General features: G+C 44.2%; 1 protein-coding gene across 1 annotated transcript in view; it reads right to left on the reverse strand.

Moving 5' to 3' along the window:
* The window catches only part of LOC142585527 (transcription initiation protein SPT3 homolog), a 115,917-nt gene that overhangs the window by 18,274 nt on the left and 77,766 nt on the right, over nucleotides 1–19,877 (reverse strand). The window contains exons 6-8 of the mRNA XM_075696336.1: nucleotides 16,488–16,636; nucleotides 13,927–14,002; nucleotides 6,404–6,525 (exon numbers count right to left, since the gene is read on the reverse strand). Coding sequence (XP_075552451.1) covers nucleotides 6,404–6,525; nucleotides 13,927–14,002; nucleotides 16,488–16,636 — 347 coding nt within the window. The remainder of the gene's footprint in view (nucleotides 1–6,403; nucleotides 6,526–13,926; nucleotides 14,003–16,487; nucleotides 16,637–19,877) is intronic.

Here is a 19,877-nt window from a genome sequence, read left to right on the forward strand (position 1 = left end):
TAGAAGAGCGGAATGGAGGCTGATGAGGACAAAGGGCGACCCATCAATGAGGACTATATATAACAGGATTAACGCAGTGATTCGACGTTACACAAGGAAACTAAGAAGAGATAAATGGGCAACATTTTGTGCAAGCCTATCGGTCTTCACGCCAGTTCCAAGGATATGGTGGGTCGTTAATAACCTTGCTGGAAACTTTCGACTTAACAAGCCATTTGAAGCCTTAGCATTGAAGTTAGGCAAGACGCTCGCTTGTCTTGCAAATGCCTTTGCTGAAGTATACTCTTCCGGCAGGTCAGCCGGCACAACCAACCCGCCTCCACCGCTATCGTCGTCTCTAATGGATGCTCCTTTCACACTCAGAGAGTTGGAACTAGCTATGAGCAGCCTCCGACGTCGCTATGCGGTGGGACCTGACCTTATCAATAATCAGATGCTGATTAACCCACCTCTTGAAAGACGACGTGATTTGCTGGCATGTTTTAACCAAGTGTGGGCCAGCGGGGATATCCCACATTTATGGATGGTAGCATGGGTGGTACCAGTTCTGAAGCCTGGAAAGAATCCTGCAACTCTGGACTCATACAGACCGGTATCGCTGACCTCCTGTGCAGTGAAGCTAACGGGGAAGATGGTGTGCACAAGACTCACTTGGTATGTCGAGCAGGGTCGAAAACTACCATTGTGCATGACTGGGTTTCGGCAGCGTCTAAGTGCTCAAGACAATGTACTGGACCTGCTAAGCCACATAAAACATTACAGTGCTGATGGCCTGTTGACACTTGCTGTTTTCATGGATGTTTCCAAGGCTTACGACTACGTGTCTCAAACAGCCATCACCAGCCAGTTACAAGTTATAGGCATCATGGGTCATCTCTTGCACTTCATACACAAGTTCCTCAATGATCGTAGCATCAGAGTTCGTCTTGGCGACACTTTGAGCGATTAAATACGTATATTTCGCGGCGTGCCACAGGGGAGTGTTTTATCTCCCTTGTTATTTAACATCGCCATGACTAGCCTCCCAAGAGTACTAAACCACCGAACACCAGTGAAGATATCTATATCTGCCGGTGATATCTGCATATCGGTCTCCGGCTACTAGCACCGCCGCCTCGCACGAATAGCCCAGGGAGCAGTAAATGCGATTCAGGGCCACTTGGCAACAATTGGATTCTCACTATCAGCAGAGAAATCATCATTCATACTATTTCCTGGAGTGAAAAGAAAATCTACACGCTTGACGCTGAATTTGGGTGGACACCAGATTCGACAAGTCACCATGTCCGATTTCTTGGCGTTACCTTAGACTACAGGCTACTCTGGTGCCGCGGTATTGACCACGTTGTGGCGTCATCGTCCCCCAGGCTACATGTGCTCAAGCGAGTCGCTGGCATACTCTGGGGCAACCACCCGACATCGATGCTACGGCTACATACAGCGTTGGTTACCGGTCGGATCCTGTATCAGCTACCTCTGATGTCACCCTCAGATAGCCAATACAAGCACTTAGAAGCCATCCACAGAAAAGGTATTCAACTTTGCCTTGGAGTCCTTCAGGCAGCATCAAACAAGAAAGTGTTCTACAAAGCTGAGTGATGCCCTCTTTGACTTCAGGCTACCCAGGCTCTCATGATCCAGCTACTACGATTGAGTCAGTCTATGCCCAGCAAAGCCCTGCTCAATGTATAGGTAACAGGCCGCGCTCACATTTTTATGCAGCACTGAACATGCTTCGCGTCTTGGGATTGCGCTGCTTGACACAGAGGGAAAGGATAGAACCACCCTGGACATTCGATAACATCACATGCAACTTAAGTCTACCATGATTGCAGTCAAAAAGCTGCATTCCATCTGCAGAAGCCAAGTCACTAGTCCTGGAACACTTGAACACAGCTTACGCGAATCACCTACAAGTATACACAGATGGCTCTGTGTATACAGCTGCGCCACTGCATTCTATATCCCCTCTCTAAGATATACGTGGTCTGGCCGTCTGGACTGCATAGCCTCGTCGACAGTTGTGAAGGCGTAGCAATAGCTTGTGCTCTGCGCAAACTAAAGACTTTGCCTCCGCAGAATGTGGTTGTTCTTACAGACTTAAAGGCCGCGTTACAACAACTATACCGTGGTCGGCCATCCCTCAAGTTACCACGCAAATCACTAGCCATCGTGAAAGAACTCAACAACAAAGGCTTCACAGTAATGTTTCAGTGGATTCCTTCCCACATTGGCATTTCTGGCAACGAAAAAGCTGATGCGCTTGCATACGCAGTGCTCTATCATCCTCCCAAAGTCAAGGCTCCAAAGAGTAATCAGGTGAAAAAATCTGACATTTGAAATCACTTTGGGTCACTTTGGGTTCCACCGCATATGCCCTGTGTAGCCAAGAGATTTCACTGAGAGGAAGCCTCACTTCTATATCGAATAAGGACAGGATCTGCTAGTACAGCAGCATAGTTATTTAAGACGGGGCGAATCAATTCTCCGAACTGTACGGCATGCAACGAGAAAGGAGACATTGAGCACTTTTTGTGGTCCTGCCAGAAATTCCAAGATGAAAGGGACGCTCTCCTGAAGAACCAAAAAAAGGACCTTCCGCATACATGACTGCACCACCTTATACTTCCCAAGGGATTAGTTATAGCCCGTAAAGAAACTTCACGTCTCATTATCGAATTCTTAAGAGAGACTGGTTTGATGGACATATGGTGAAACCCTTCAGCGGTATTGTAAGAGACGCTCGAGCGGAGTAATTGCCGGCCTTGATCGTCAGACTAAACCCGCCTGTTGCTACAGTTCATCACCACCACCACCATGAGTCCAGTGCCAGAGAAATTGCTGAAGTCTGCTGATTCCTTTTATATTATTCTGCCTTAATGGCAATGAGAGATAGAGGGTTCTTATGAGAGCAAGAAACACGAGACCACTACGCGCTCAGTACATGCTACTAGATTTCAAAATCTCTGTGTTGTAAAAAACGTGCATGAAAGTTCGAAAAAAATTATGGCAAATGGCAAAAATTATGGCAGTTGTTAGAATATACATCAAGTGAAGCTTTCTTCACTCACTTCAATTAAGCGCTATGTAAGGAGATGCATGATGTGTGCAGTTGTATTTTATTTCCAACTAGATGCAAGAAGCTGTTCATCCATCACAAATGTTTTGACTCATTTGGCTTGGCGCTAACATGCAAGCGATAACACGCTTATTTGCATCCTGCACCTTGCTTTCATCATCATCATCATCATCATCATCATCAGCCTGGTTACGCCCACTGCAGGGCAAAGGCCTCTCCCATACTTCTCCAACAACCTCGGTCATGTACTAATTGTGGCCATGCCATGCCTGCAAACTTCTTAATCTCAGCCGCCCACCTAACTTTCTGCCGCCCCCTGCTATGCTTCCCTTCCCTTGGGACCCAGTCCGTAACCCTTAATGACCATCGGTTATCTTCCCTCCTCATTGTATGTCTTGCCCATGCCCATTTCTTTTTCTTGATTTCAACTAAGATGTCATTAACTCGCGTTTGTTCACTCACCGAATCTGCTCTTTTCTTATCCCTTAACGTTACACCTATCATTCTTCTTTCCATAGCTCGTTGCGTCGTCCTCAATTTGAGTAGAACCCTTTTCGTAGGCCTCCAGGTTTCTGCCCCGTAGGTGAGTACTGGTAAGACACAGCTATTATATACTTTTCTCTTGAGGGATAATGGCAACCTGCTGTTCATGATCTGAGAATGCCTGCCAAACGCACCCCAGCCCATTCTTATTCTTCTGATTATTTCCGTCTCATGATCCGGATCCGCCGTCACTACCTGCTCTAAGTAGATGTATTCCCTGACGACTTCCAGTGCCTCGCTGCCTATTGTAAATTGCTGTTCTCTTCCGAGACTGTTAAGCATTACTTTAGTTTTCTGCAGATTAATTTTTAGACCCACTCTTCTGCTTTGCCTCTCCAGGTCAGTGAGCATGCATTGCAATTGGTCCCCTGAGTTACTAAGCAAGGCAATATCATCAGCGAATCGCAAGTTACTAAGGTATTCTCCATTAACTTTTATCCCCAATTCTTCCCAATCCAGGTCTCTGAATACCTCCTGTAAACACGCTGTGAATAGCATTGGAGATATCGTATCTCCCTGCCTGACGCCTTTCTTTATTGGGATTTTGTTGCTTGCTTTATGGAGGACTACGGTGGCTGCGGAGCCGCTATAGATATCTTTCAGTATTTTTACATACGGCTCGTCTACACCCTGATTCCGTAATGCCTCTATGACTGCTGAGGTTTCAACAGAATCAAACGCTTTCTCGTAATCAATGAAAGCTATATATAAAGGTTGGTTATATTCCGCACATTTCTCTATCACCTGATTGATAGTGTGAATATGATCTATTGTTGAGTAGCCTTTACGGAATCCTGCCTGGTCCTTTGCTTGACAGAAGTCTAAGGTGTTCCTGATTCTATTTGCGATTACCTTAGTAAATAGTTTGTAGGTAACGGACAGTAAGCTGATCGGTCTATAATTTTTCAAGTCTTTGGCGTCCCCTTTCTTATGTATTAGGATTATGTTAGCGTTCTTCCAAGATCCCGGTACGCTCGAGGTCATGAGGCATTGCGTATACAGGGTGGCCACTTTCTCTAGAACAATCTGTCCACCATCCTTCAACAAATCTGTTGTTACCTGATCCTCCCCAGCTGCCATCCCCCTTTGCATATCTCCCAAGGCTTTCTTTACTTCTTCCGGCGTTACCTTTGGGATTTCGAATTCCTCTGGACTAATTTCTCTTCCATTATTGTTGAGCGTGCCACTGGTACTGTATAAATCTCTATAGAAATCCTCAGCCACTTGAACTATCTCATCCGTATTAGTAATGATATTGCCGGCTTTGTCTCTTAACGCATACATCTGATTCTTGCCAATTCCTAGTTTTTTCTTCACTGTTTTTAGGCTTCCTCCTTTCCTGAGAGCATGTTCAATTCTATCCATATTATACTTCCTTATGTCAGCTGTCTTACGCTTGTTGATTAACTTCGAAAGTTCTGCCAATTCTAGTCTAGCTGTAGGGTTAGAGGCTTTCATACATTGGCGTTTTTTGATCAGATCTTTCATCTCCTGCGATAGTTTGCTGGTATCCTGCCTAACGGAGTTACCACCGACTTCCATTGCACACTCCTTAATGATGCCCACAAGATTGTCGTTCATTGCTTCAACACTAAGGTCCTCTTCCAGAGTTAAAGCCGAATACCTGTTCTGTAGCTTGATCTGGAATTCCTCTATTTTCCCTCTTACCGCTAACTCATTAATCGGCTTCTTATGTACCAGTTTCTTCCGTTCCCTCCTCAGGTCTAGGCTAATTCGAGTTCTTACCATCCTGTGGTCACTGCAGCGCACCTTGCCGAGCACGTCCACATCTTGTATGATGCCAGGGTTAGCGCAGAGTATGAAGTCTATTTCATTTCTAGTCTCGCCGTTCGGGCTCCTCCAGGTCCACTTTCGGCTGTCCCGCTTGCGGAAGAAGGTATTCTATATCCTCATATTATTCTGTTCCGCAAACTCTACTAATAACTCTCCCCTGCTATTCCTAGTGCCCATGCCATATTCCCCCACTGCCTTGTCTCCAGCCTGCTTCTTGCCTACCTTGGCATTAAAGTCGCCCATTAGTATAGTGTATTTAGTTTTCACTCTACCCATCGCCGATTCCACGTCTTCATAGAAGCTTTCGACTTCCTGGTCATCATGACTGGATGTAGGGGCGTAGACCTGTACAATCTTCATTTTGTACCGTTTATTAAGTTTCACAAGACCTGCCACCCTCTCGTTAATGCTACAGAATTCCTGTATGTTACCAGCTATATTCTTATTAATCAGGAATCCGACTCCTAGTTCTCTTCTCTCCGCTAAGCCCCGGTAGCACAGGACGTGCCCGCTTTTTAGCACTGTATAGGCTTCTTTCAGCCTCCTAACTTCACTGAGCCCTATTATATCCCACCTTGCTTTGCTGCATAGCAAATATGCACCTCCTCGGCAAGGTGTTCGGCGCTCCTTCTTGGCTTCTAATTCCTCTGTTGTGAGAATACACTACGGCCCCATGATGTAGGTAAAAGTGCCACATACAGTTACCACATAAGTTTTTATATACTGTGACTTCTACACTATCCCACCAACGAGACCTATGTGACCTGTCATATACCGACACACCTGCGTGACTGTGCAACTATGGAGGCCTCTACCATGTGACCCACAGGACTGTGGATTACAGAGTCTATGAGATCAGTCCACATTTAATTACATTATCTCCGGCACTGGCCCAGTTTACTCAGTGTGAAAATGAGCATCGAGCTGGCATCCCAAAATTGGAGACACAGGCAACAAAAGCTTATTATTAAGAGAAAGACAAATCACCTGAGCCACAGTTTCGTAGGCCAAGTAACTGAAGATGTCCAAGACAGTTGGAGATAATTTCACATCACTCTCAATGTCCTTCATTAGCCATTCTCGAAATCGTGCTGTCTTGTTTTTTCTGCCTGAAATGGTAGAAGTACAAGCATGAACAGAATTGGCATACCACCATAACTTTCTAGTGTGGCACATACATTTAATAAGACAATATAAAACTTCAAGGGGTCATAAAAGAACTTCCGTGCCAACATGTATTAGGAGGACAACATTTGAAGTGCGCGACCACCAAAACCAGTGCTGGTGTTGGTGTGTGAGGCCGAATAGCGGGAGTGTGAGCGTGATTGGTGCGCAGGTACCGCAAGATCGGCTCGAGCGATGGGGCCGACAAGCTAAGCGGAGCGGGACAGCAGGAGAAGCTCTTGCCGGGCACTGCAGATCGAGCAGTGGGCCATGTCCCGACGTCACCGGTCTTGTCCCTGCTGCACAGGGCTTCACCCCGGTTTACAGCACTATCCTCGTAAGCTACCTGGTGGATCCTGCTGTGGCTGGGCTTTGCCCTAGCTCCTGACACTTCTGAGACAGGCTATGCTGCGGCATTCGTTGCGATGCTGCCTTGTCAAGGCTGGGCTGCACCCCGGCTCCTGTTGTTGCCAAGGCAGCCGCCCTTTGGCTTTCGTTGTTGTTCCTCACCCGCTGAGGCCAGGCTGCGCCCCGACTCCTGTCACTGTTGTAGAGAGTTGGGGCTGAGTTACGCGCCAGCCACCCCAACGCTGCGGCCCAAATAAACTATTACGATCGAAACTGTGAGTGAAGCACAACCTGAACTGAGATTAGTGACAATAGCACGGCAAACCTGTTTAATGTACCATCTGTATTTAGTTTAGGTGTCTAGTCCCATGTGTAACGTCCGTGTATAAATTCATTCCTCTCAGTCTTGGGTGATTCCTTAGTACCATCTGGCTGACCTGTGCCTACACATTTGCTCACACACCATCACATGCATCTGTTCCCCCCTTACATTTTTCTCATGACTCATTTTTATCGCCTGTTGTTACATCTTGCAGTCATGATTATTGTGCTCAATAGTATCAAGCAGAGAGCATTGTAACAACACTGATAAGAAAAATGGAAGGTTTTGTGAACTTCATTGCAGAGTGTGGCTGTCCATCACTTTATGACAGAGCAATGATTGCTGGGAAAAACCATAACCAACTATCAGACTTGTTATTGAAATGAAATTGACAGCTATGGTTGGTGAATGTTGTGTGTCAAAACTGTCAATCGTGCTATCATAAAAATAACTTAAATAATTTTTTGGATGAAATGTGAATGCGGTGAGCATGCACAGCTGATTGTTTTTAGTACGTGCAAGGTTTCAGGTTTCTCGTTGATAAACAATTCATTGCCCATTTTTAGAATGCAACGTATATGAAATTAACCTTAGGCAAAGCTCGAAGTCGAGGGGGGTGGGGGGGAGGTGCGGGGTGCATCCGAAGGACACCACGGAACTTCGCAGCACACATCTTATGGGCCATACAACCAAGTCGACTGAGAGGCCCACTGACTCAGCCTTGGCTACCACAACATTGGCTATCCTGACCCAACTCCGAGACTCTGGTACCTCCTCCGGTACTGACGCCATGGACATCAAAGACTGGTTAATCGAATACGAGCGAGCCAGCAAGAACAATCGGTGGGACACACCCATCATGCTGGCTAATGTTATCTGCTCCTTCAAGGGAACGGCCTGTGTTTGGTTCCAAACACACGAAGAGGAACTGACTAGTTGGGACACCTGCAAGGAAAAACTGCAGGAGTTCTTTGGGAAGCCAGTCAAGGGCCAGCGAGAACCAAGAAAGAGCTTTCATGCAGACTCCGAGACTCTGGTACCTCCTCCAGTACTGACGCCATGGACATCAAAGACAGGTTAATCGAATACAAGCAAGCCAGCAAGAACAATCGGTGGGACACACCCATCATGCTGATTAATGTTATCTACTCCTTCAAGGGAATGGCCTGTCTTTGGTTCCAAACACACGAAGAGGAACTGACTAGTTGGGACACCTGCAGGCAAGAACTGCAGGAGTACTTTGGGAAGCCAGTCGAGGGTCAGCGAGAACCAAGAAGGAACTTTCATGCTGACTCCAAGACTCTGGTACCTCCTCCGGTACTGATGCCATGGACATCAAAGACGGGTTAATCGAATACGAGCGAGCCAACAAGAACAATCGGTGGGACACACCCATCATGCTGATTAATGTTATCTACTCCTTCAAGGGAACGGCCTGTGTTTGGCTCCAAACACACAAAGAGGAACTGACTAGTTGGGATACCTGCAAGCAAAAACTGCAGGAGTTCTTTGGGAAGCCAGTCGAAGGCCAGCGAGAACCAAGAAGGAACTTTCATGCTGGGCCCAAACATCAGTTAAACCATATGTCGTGTACATTCAGGACATGTTAGCTCTGTGTCGGCGGGTGGGCGACAAAATGCCTGAAGCTGACAAAGTCAGCCACACACTTAAAGGCATCGCCAATGATGCCTTTAATTTACTAGTAATAAGTACTGCTCCACTGTCGACGACATCATAAAAGAATGCTGACGCTTTGTAGAAGTGAAGAACAGTTGTGTCACGCAACAATTTGAGCGGCTCCCCAACACCGCTGCTACCTCAAACCCACAACATGTGAGGACATCCCGCCACCTGGTACGGAAAGCTTGCTATGTCTTATTGTGCAGCATGAGATTGAGGCCGCATCTTTATCTGTTCCCCAGGCTTATTCTTACAATGGATCCCACCTGGCAGTATTGCTGATCGAAGCCATCGTACGTGAAGAGCTGGCGCATGCCGGCATTCATCCAGTCTGCGCTGTAAGTCGCCCTGCGGTCAGCAATTTTTTTTCACCTCCCCGCCTGCAATCTACCTATCCCAGATACCGTGATCTAAACCAGTGGCGCACGCATGACGATAATTCAATATGCTTCAACTGCAATGGGATAGGCCATATTTCCTGCCATTGTCGCTTTTTCTGGCTGTCGTCACCTCATCCCACGTACGCTTACTGACTGGAGGACAGTCAGTCATCTTTGTTTCATGCTCGTGATGACCCACCACACCCTTGTGTTTCTGCCCCAACTCCACGCTATGACCGATCGCCATCCACGCTGAACTGGTGTTCTCACTCTCCGCTGCCTCATCACTTGCTGCCGCCATACCCTCGTCGTCCACTTTCAGAAAACTGACCAGTGCAGCTCCCAGAGATGCTGCTGCATTGGCCAACCGACCCGGAAATCCTCTGTTGACCCTGGCTACCCAACAAAACCTTTTGGATGCAGAAGTGGACGGTGTGCCTGTCTTAGCGCTCCTAGACATTGGGGTGCAACTATCTGTCATGAGTGCTCGCCTTTCTTGTCATCTCCACAAGGTCCTTACGCCCACCACATCACTTGTTCGCGTTGCCGACCGCGGTAATCCTTGCATCACTGGCAGGTGTCCTGCGCGATTGAGCTTCACTGGCCACCAGACCTTAGTTCTATTCGCCATTCTACACCAGTGTCCCTATGATGTCATCCTTGGCCATGACTTCCTGAGGCCCCATTCTGCCCTCATTGACTGCTCATCTGGCCTTCTACAGTTGGAACTCCCTTCTGTACCCGACGTCAACGAGTCGTCAAGTTTGTTTGTCTGCAACCAGCTACCATGAAGTATAACCCATCGACCTCAGTGCCCCCTGTTTGTGACGGTGACTATGTGATTTCACATTCTCTAGACATCAATAAAAATTACATTTTTTGAACATGCACACCATGTACAGGCAAAAGCTAAGCCTGACTGTTGATGTAGTTATGAAGGTGAAGATGCTGTGGTCCACCAACAGTGACACAAAACTGTCTGACATTGATGTCAGAGTATATTAGGTGCGAATATATTTCCATTCAATAAGAGTAAATTCAACGCATTTTTCTTCTTTCTTTCTAGTTGCAAATATCAGAACCATGGTACTCTTTTTTCTTGTGAAAACAGGGTTCATGATGGATTTAGGTGCACATTCTTTGTTTACCTTGAACAGGTAAAATATGAAAGCATGTTAAGTTTCGTTATTGCTAGAAATGTGCTAATTTTTGGTGCTTTGTGCTTTAAAATTTATTTCAAGATGTAACAGTCACAACGTATGTCGTAATATAAAAAGTTATTGCCTGATCACTGATGTTTTGAATGAATATAGAGCAGTAACAATTGCTCACGGTTTTCGAAAATTCTTATGCGAAAATTCAAAGCACCTAAAGAAATAGAAATGAAAGTAATAATTTGCTACTTTTAGTACATCTATAGAGATGGTAAAAAAATCTTAAATATACAAAAATATGCCCCTCGCTCCTAGTTACCAACTTTTGTAGGTCAGATCATGCAAAAAAAAAACATTATGAAGATTTGTTGGCGTCGATACTAGCCATAGTGATGCCCATGCTATGCTGGAAAGCAGTAGCTTCACAAGCTAAAAAAGGGTAAGTACCTATTGTACAGGGAGCATCTGTTTTTGCTCATTGCAGCAGGCACATAGTAGCCAGATCAGGGATCTTGCAGAAGCCTCCTCATACTTGAGTATTGCATACGATTAGCTTTTCTGAGAAAGCAAGGTGGCCTAGTCTGCATTTGCTGGTGCCTCTACATGCTTTGCGTAGTTCCTGTACATTGCTGTACAGTAATATGAAGTGTTGCACAATATTGTATTGTAATGAATAAAGACACTTCCACAGGCGATGTCCAAAATGTAAGAGATTAGACTGTTAGTTAAGCCTCGGTCACAGGTTGATCTGAAATCGACTGTGTGCTCTTGTGTGAATGAGAACCCCACAAGATGGGAAGGATTGCTCGTAATAATTTGTACATGTGCTGTCGAAATGCTGATGGGTAAAAGCAATGCATGGTAGGAGAAACAAAGTTGCGCTTGAAATTAGTCAAACACAATGAACAAAACATCACAAACTCATGATCATCTGCCGTTGTTTGAGGCATCATTAAAACAGCCTAGACGTTGGATTGGAAAATCAGATAACCTGAGAGAAGCTTTTATGTTTTCATTGGTGCTGTTATTTAAAGATTGTGTCGCCGAGTCGACCAAGGTGCAAATTTTGCATCGTTTTATTGAGGAAGTGCAAGAAGCACTGGACGCTAGATTCAACGATACCGCCAGTCCAAGTTTTATTTTCCAGACTTTCCAATCTGCCAAAAATGGTCAACTCTTACAAATGGTTAATTTTCAGTCGTGATTTCAGACGGCGCATGACGATGCTAGCAGAGGAAATGTTTAACAGGGCATAGAAAATATTTAGATCAAATTGATCAATTTCTACAGGCTAAATATCGAAGGCCCATTATAATTCAGTAACTATGGTGTGTTCATATTCCTGTTCATCAAAATTCAGCTGCTAGTTAGCGCTGTGCCAATCTCTTTTTTTTTTCTTATTCATCCTTTCATGCTGTATTTTAGTGTGTGAGCTGGAGAAGGCATGTGGCTACATAGGCATGTCACATGACGCAGCCAATCAGCACAGCAGCTCACTTTATCTTTAGCTTTTGTTTTTCTTTCTGGCTTGCAGATGTGCTGCTGCTGTAGTTAGTCACACAATCAATCATGGCTTTGCAGCACGCATCAAGGTCAAGAATCTCGACCAATTTGAAGAAGAAATAGAAGGACTAAAGTAAGTTTCACGGCAACTGCAAACTTAAAGTGGGTAACGTCTGACCCCACGATGTTGAAGACACCCTGTTTAAATCGTTCGTGACTGCCAGCACACTGAATATTCCCATCAATGGTACTGCAATGTTTGCTAAAGCCAACAACATATTTCTTTCTTATTGAAATCTGCAAGAATAAGCTGCATTTGGGAACCTGTGAGTGTGCCCAAGATCTGGCAGTGTTTGAGTCACATGGTCACTGAAACATGAATTAATGGTGCAGCATCTGCTGCAGCAGGTGCCGCAGCAGGTGCCGCAGCAGGTGTGCACCTTCTTGTCCATTATGTTTGTTTGTTTACAACAAAAAAAAAGTCACACTTTTGCACAAAAGGTGAAGCATCAATTGAGATAGCAAATTAGTAGACAGCTATACGAAGTAAGGATATTATTTTTATCGTCCGTATAAACTTGTAAGCATTCGCTTACTAAGTAAATTAACAAGCATGGTGTCATGTGTGTACAAGAAAACAAACATATCTCACTCTATGGCCATGGAAACTCGCTGTCAAAACGCTGGAGTAAGGAAGCGCGGCAGCAGCAGTGAGAAAATTGACCTTTGTGCTGCTTCTCGCTTCAACGCAAACTAAGCAGTGAAAACACAGGGCACACGAAGCTATGAGCCGTCGGCACACCTAGACTCTGCACTCATTGCAGATCGCTTTTGAGATAGGGCCCGTGCGACCGGGCCATATGCAGCAGGCGCCAGACCAGAACACCCCGCCCCCCTCCCCCCAGTGCCTGGTGTGCGTTGAAACATGGTGCATATCCTCCCCGCTTTCCTCCCTTGTGCACGCGAGATTGAGTTGCCACCGTCGACTCACCCTCGCACGCTTTTACTCACATATATAGCATAAGGCGCAACGACGATGTTATTGCCCATGGACATTATACAAAACATCACGGCGATGGTGATGCCGATAGTGAGGGCAGAAATGCGCTTGGAGTGAACATATAATTGCTATCGCAACAAAAATCTGATGCATTTGGCGTCGAGCTTTAAACTGCTGTGGCGAGCAGTTCTAAATTCGGCTCAGGCATGCTTCCCCTGGCTCTGATCTATGACAGGCTCCAGGTCCTTGCAATCTGAATTAGAGTGCGGTAGAAATGAGCCAAAGAAGCATCAATTAGTAATTAGAAGCATCATAATAAGTAAAGATAGTAGTTTTATCAGTCTTATAGACCTATAAACATTGGCTTACTAACTAAATTAACAAATGTGGTGTCACGCACTCACAGGCAAACATGAGCATATCTCACTTGATGACTGCGGACACTCGCCGTCAAAATGCTGGCGTGAGGAAGAGCGCCAGCAACAGCGAGCAAATTGCCTTGTGCGCTTCCTCTCGCTCCAACGTGAACTAAGCACACACGAAGCCATCAGCCCTCAGCGCAACAAGACTCCGTACCCAATGCAGATCACTTTCAAGATAGGGCACACGCGGCTGCACTCAGCCGAGTCATATGCAGCCGCCGTTGGGGAGGAACACACCCCCTGCTGCCTTCCATGTGATGGAAGATGATGCACTTCCCCCTCACCTTCCTCCCTTGTATACATGACATCAAGCCCCCATCCTTCTTGGCTTACCTTCGCACGCTTTTACTTGCACCCATAGCACAGAGTGCACGGCTGCGACGTTATTGCCATAAGCTTCATACGGCACGTCATGGCGATGAGATGCCGACAACAGAAATTCACCTGAAGTGTCCGTATAATTGCTATCACAATAATAAAAGATTGTATTGCAGTGAATGACCAAATGGATATATGTAGTACCGACTCAGTACTTACAAAAAGATGATGCTCTGGCATTGCTGTACTCCATATATTGGGTTTGATCCATGGTTCTTGTGTGCACCTCTAATCTCTGGAGAAAGAATGTGGATTAAATCTAAGCAATTTATCTCAGCATCTAAAACATACTAAAAAAAAGAAACACACGGTTCATGCATCCATAATCATAATGCTGGCCTGTATTTATAGTTATCAAATGTCATGAAAACACACGCTTATACAGACATATCCACAAATGTATACACAAGCACATAAAACATTTAGCTTACATTATTTAGCAGTGACAGAGAATGCACTTATGAAGTATCTTTAGTATGGTGCTGTCCAGCATTGACACTTTCATTTTAAAGCAGAACAATAAATGTGCTAGCTAAGGGGATGTTTCATATTGCCATTAAATAATGAGGAAACATCATGGTAAAAAATTTAGGCTACCATGACAGCATGATTATCACAAGGTGTGAAATAGGCTCACCGTTACTAGGCTCACAAGCTAAAATTATGTTGAAAATGCATTCTGGAAAACAGTAGCCTGTAATTCAGAGCTAAGCAATGGTGCCAACTGCCTGTAATAATCAAGAGATAGAAAATTGTGATGCCAATCCCAATGCATAGTCATTCTCCATTTTCCAGAATTTCATCAATGCATTGATAATATTATATCAAATAATTATTATACTCACAAAATAAAGACTGCCAACTTTAGTGAGGAAATAATAAATGGTAAAAAATTTAGGCTACCATGACAGCATGATTATCACAAGGTGTGAAACAGGCTCACCGTTACTAGGCTCACATGCTAAAATTATGTTGAAAATGCATTCTGGAAAACAGTAGCCTGTAATTCAGAGCTAAGCAATGGTGCCAACTGCCTGTAATAATCAAGAGATAGAAAATTGTGATGCCAATCCCAATGCATAGTCATCCTCCATATTCCAGAATTTCATCAATGCAGTGGTAATATTATATCACATAATTATTATACTCACAAAATAAAGACTGCCAACTTTAGCGAGGAAATAATTGAGACAGAATACATGTTGCACTTTGCATGACTCTTGTTGACAATGGCAGTAGAGCAATTTTGGCATTTTCTTGCATTCTGCTGTGGCAATTACTTTGGCAAGTTATCTTCAGAATTAATTATCATTTTGCACCAATATCCTGAAGTTAAAGTAACCCCGATTTTATCAATAAACTGAGATTGCAGAAAGCCCATTACTGAGGGGGATGAGTGGCTGAAAGAAACTACTAATTGGACTGCGCTGGGGTGCACTCTGAAGACAAGGACAGACAATGGCTCACATATAAACATATGGGAGCACTTATGTTGATGTGTGCACCTTACTCCGTCCTTGCCTTCAAACCACCCCTCCAGCACAGTGCGCAATTCCAACTCGCCCAAGAAGCAGCACAACTAATTAGAAAGTGCAAAAATTACATGCGCAGAGTATTCAACAGACAAAGTTGTTTGTTCGTAATTGTACAACACAAGGATGAGGGGCAACAATACATAAATGAGAAAAATTCTGTAAAGAACATGCCACTTACATAGCTACATAGCAACATCTAAAGAAAAATAACTTTTTCATATTCCCTTCAGCCATCAATTAATTCTGCCCATTAGAAATTTTGTTTCAACCACATTTTTTGCATTTCCATAATCATGAAAAGCATACACCCACAGAACAGATTAAGGATTTCCGATTCCTCATGGGGTTTATCAAATTAGCAGAATATGGACTCCATGTAACGATTTTTTACAGGAATGTCAGATATGACCACACAACTGCTCCTTGTCTAGCATGCTTGGAAAGCACCTACACAGCCACTTGAAACATATGGCCTGTGTAAAACGTTTAAAGAACAGTGAAAGAAGTGAACCCACTGCATGATGACATACTGACATCGAAAACAAACACCCAGCCTTCTATTTTCCAACTAATTTTTCTAAAACACTTTATACTTTACAAATAATATTGAAACTTGCAGCACAAATCCAATCAGAACTGTTTTGAGATGCATGCAACACATTTTAAATATCATTATTTTCATCAGTGCTTTCTGCTTTTGATGCACTATTTGGGCATGCACAATTGTGCATATAGCACCTGAAGGGTATATGCAACACGCAAGTACTTTAAATGCTTTACTCTAGCAAGAAGTACGAGCCAGTGTGTAAATAATAAATGTTATTTTTAAACAGATCTTTGCCATATTATTTCACAAAGGCCAGTATAAGTATACTGGCTATACGTCTAGAAATGCACAAATGGATATTCAGCTATATCAGGTTCTGCTTTTTCGCCACGAATGCTGATCAAAGTTATACAAGACTTGTAATTTCTGCATGTCACACACCTGATAATTTTGGAACCCTTGTGAATTCTACACGGCATGAATTACCTGTGTCCATGACAGGTCGACTGTCAATGCGTTTTAGGAAGTGTTTGAGCATTTTTCATTAATTGCAGTGAGGGTTAAATCATTATGGCCCTTTTACACCTGTTTCATGCAAATCGAAACATGCAAACTGAGCTCAACTGATTGATACTTGCCATTTCTCTTTCGTGCTTGACTTCATCAAATATAGACTCGCTGAACACATCTGCCAGCTCTCCTGTTTGATCAATAAATGAAATGAAGTCCCGGCAAATCTTTGTGCGCTTGAACTGAGGTGCACCTTCCGATTTTACATCTGCCACAGCTGCAAGAAATCGAAACAACCATAATGTCAAAGTTTTTTCCTCAACATCTCCACTTGCAAATGGAAAATAGGAGCCATCGTGTTGGGAAATCTCCTCACAAAGCCTCCTTCAGGAGCTGCAACATCGTTTTTTTCATTTCTCATCGACAAGACTTCATGCTACACTGACCATCACCATAAAGCAATATGCAAATCAGGAAATGACTCTTCTTCATTGTTTTTCACCTCCATGCATAACAAAACAATAAACCACCCACCAAGTCAATCAAAAATTGCCTTCTTTTTCTTTCAAGCACGTGCTCACACGACTGCATTACATAACCTGATCACCATGTTATGACTGCCATAACATAATTGCCATTCAAGCTTGCCAGGCTATTTGCCTGAAGTATTCATCTGTGGTCCCTAAAGAGTCTGTAATCACAGATTCTCGATCTAATTCGAAGGTTTTATAAATGCTATGGCAATTAAAAAAAATGTTTGTCACAGTATTTATTATGGAAACAGCTACCCTGTCTTTGCCTCATGTGTGCCCTGTCCCTTGCCCAACATGTGGCAAAAGTTTGATCGGCAGCACCATGTCACCAGGGCAACAATCAGCACTGTGTTTCCAAACAGATCATGCGTGTACAGTAAGGCATAGGATGTATTTTTAAGAGTCCTTGCTCACAATCGCAGGTTCACATAACATATAGATTTGTCACATAATTATAACTCTTATAGCATTTATCATTGTAACAGAAGTAAACTAGAACTGTCCCAAGTGAAAAACAATAATTAACACAGCAGGTTTGTGTAAGTTTCCTTTGCACAGTAAAGGCTGTCAGCAGTGTATGCAGGAGTCCTTAAAAAACAAGAAGACAACCATGACTGGCACGACAATGTTGGTTTCACCGTTGCTCCTGCCAGAAACCAGAACAGAACACAGCTGTCAGCACATGCTCCATTAATTACTAATGCCGAAAAGAATGCAATAATAGCCACACAGATAAAAATGTAGGCAGTAAAGGAGGTGACAAACATGCTTGCCATGGCACAGCAATAAATACAGTAGATTCTCTTCAAATGAAACCATAAGAGACCAGGGAAATAAGTTCCGTTTATAAGCAGCTTTAACTACCGAGAGACCATAAGAGACCAGGGGAAATAAGTTCCGTTTATAAGCAGCTTTAACTACCGAGAGATTAAGTTCAAGGGTACGCAAGATGCTCTTTTGAAAAGGGCAAATACGTTACTATCAAATTCAGATAATTGGTGTAGAATCTCTCATTACAAAGTTTCCAGTTGCAAAATATTTACTTGCACTCAGCTGCTGACTAGAGCTAGCAGCAGAAAACAATAAAAAGGGAAAGTCCTCTCGCAAAAAAAAAAAAGATAACTAGTTGTAGTGAAGAAAACACTCTCTAAGTCATCGATAACTTCGATATTTGTCTCTAGAGTGATCGCATGCGCGGGCTTTTCTGTGCCGCCAGTGAAAACGTTAAGCCAACATACAGCTCACGGACGTTGCCAAAACAAAGAAACCACAATTGGCCACGACAACGGTAGACCCACATTAGTCAAGGTGCAGTATCAAGAAAGGCACAAAAAATGATAAGTACATGCAATTCCGGTATGATTGGCTGCTCACTTGCACTTCCGGTAATATCATTAGTTCTCTTCACCCGACGCTGGAAAACGTGTGCTTCAATTTAAGACGTTCTTGCTGCATTGCCTTAATAGAAAACCAACCAAACATAAGTATGTTCCGTATAAGAGGCAATTCCGTTTGAGCGATTTCCTTTATTCGAGATTGTACTGTATTAATGAAAACACCTAAAACTGCTAACATGTTAACATGTTAAAACTGTTAACAAACCCGCAACTGTTAACATGTTAACATGATATGCGAACGCATGAGTGTACTTTCCGGAAATTAGGAAAAATAAAAACAAGGTATACTGCGGTGAACTGAGCACTGAATATTTGGGAGAATAAGTCCTTCTCATATTTTCTTCCGACAACAAAAATCAAATCAGTCCAGTTAACTGTGAAGCGTGCTTCTCTGTAGAGACACCATCAATGAGGGTAAGCCACACATAAATTTTAAAACTAAAACTAAGAAATTCGCAGTTACGCCCGAAGGCGAAGCATTGATAACGATAGCAAAGTATTAGTCAACTACATGAAGCAACCTTCGTGGTTTTATCGGTCGTACACATTTCAATTAGCATTCGCGGACTATTAAGCAAGCATGGTGTCACGCGCGCGCAGGCAAACATGAACAGATCTCACTCGATGACCGCAAACACTCGTCACAACGCTCGTGAGACGAACTGCACAAACTGGGATCACTCGCAAGCGTAGGGGCAGCACACTGATTGCAAACCACGATAAGCGATTGAAAAAATTCACCGAAGATTACGATACTCCCTACCACGAAATTTGAGCGCAGCTCTATACGTGTTTTCATTTCGATATATATTGGCTGGCACGGACAGTCTGCCCGGTGCGGCACGGTGCAAACGGAGCGAAGTATAGCACGACACTGCCTCGCTAATCTAGAGATCGCGAGAGCCAGCGCGTGGGGGGTGACGCGTGGGCGCGATTAACAGCAGCCGCCGGCGCCAGACTTCCCAGACGACGCGTGCTAACTCTGGCGCCATCTGGTAGCCATCGTCGCCGCATTACGCTTTTCTTCTCACCCTATCGCGCTCCGCCTTATGGTTCCGCTGCACTCTCCTCCTCCTCCGCTTTCCTCCTCGCGTCTTTCATCCTCCGCTGCACACCGCGCTCTCGTTCTTTCACCTTTCGCTGTGCTCGTTCACTCGGTTACGCCGACGCCCACACTCACCGCAAGAACACGCGCCTAAGGACTGCCCTCTAAAAGTACTGAAAAAACAGCGCCTTGGGAATTGTGCAAGGTTTTCGTATGTCAAAGAAAGGCGATTACTACGTGAGCCTGTGAGAGGTACATTTTCCTGAAAATGAGACTAGCTTTTTGAATCGTTTGTTATAGCTGTTTTATTAGGGTTGCCATTTGGTCGGTTTTCTGGCAGAACCAGCTTTTCCTCACAGTGCTGACTGCAGGTTCGAACCCCCACCTGCTCTCCATTTGCGGTTTTCCGATTCTACCTAAATCGGCATATCATAAGGTGCGTCGCAAGCGCTCCGTTGGGCAATCACTGATGTTGGACAACTGAATTGTCACAAATAAATTCATTTCTAATTCATAAATGCGCCTTTAATTCCGTAAGTCATC

Source organism: Dermacentor variabilis, chromosome 6, assembly GCF_050947875.1.
Source record: "Dermacentor variabilis isolate Ectoservices chromosome 6, ASM5094787v1, whole genome shotgun sequence".
Taxonomy (NCBI): domain Eukaryota; kingdom Metazoa; phylum Arthropoda; class Arachnida; order Ixodida; family Ixodidae; genus Dermacentor; species Dermacentor variabilis.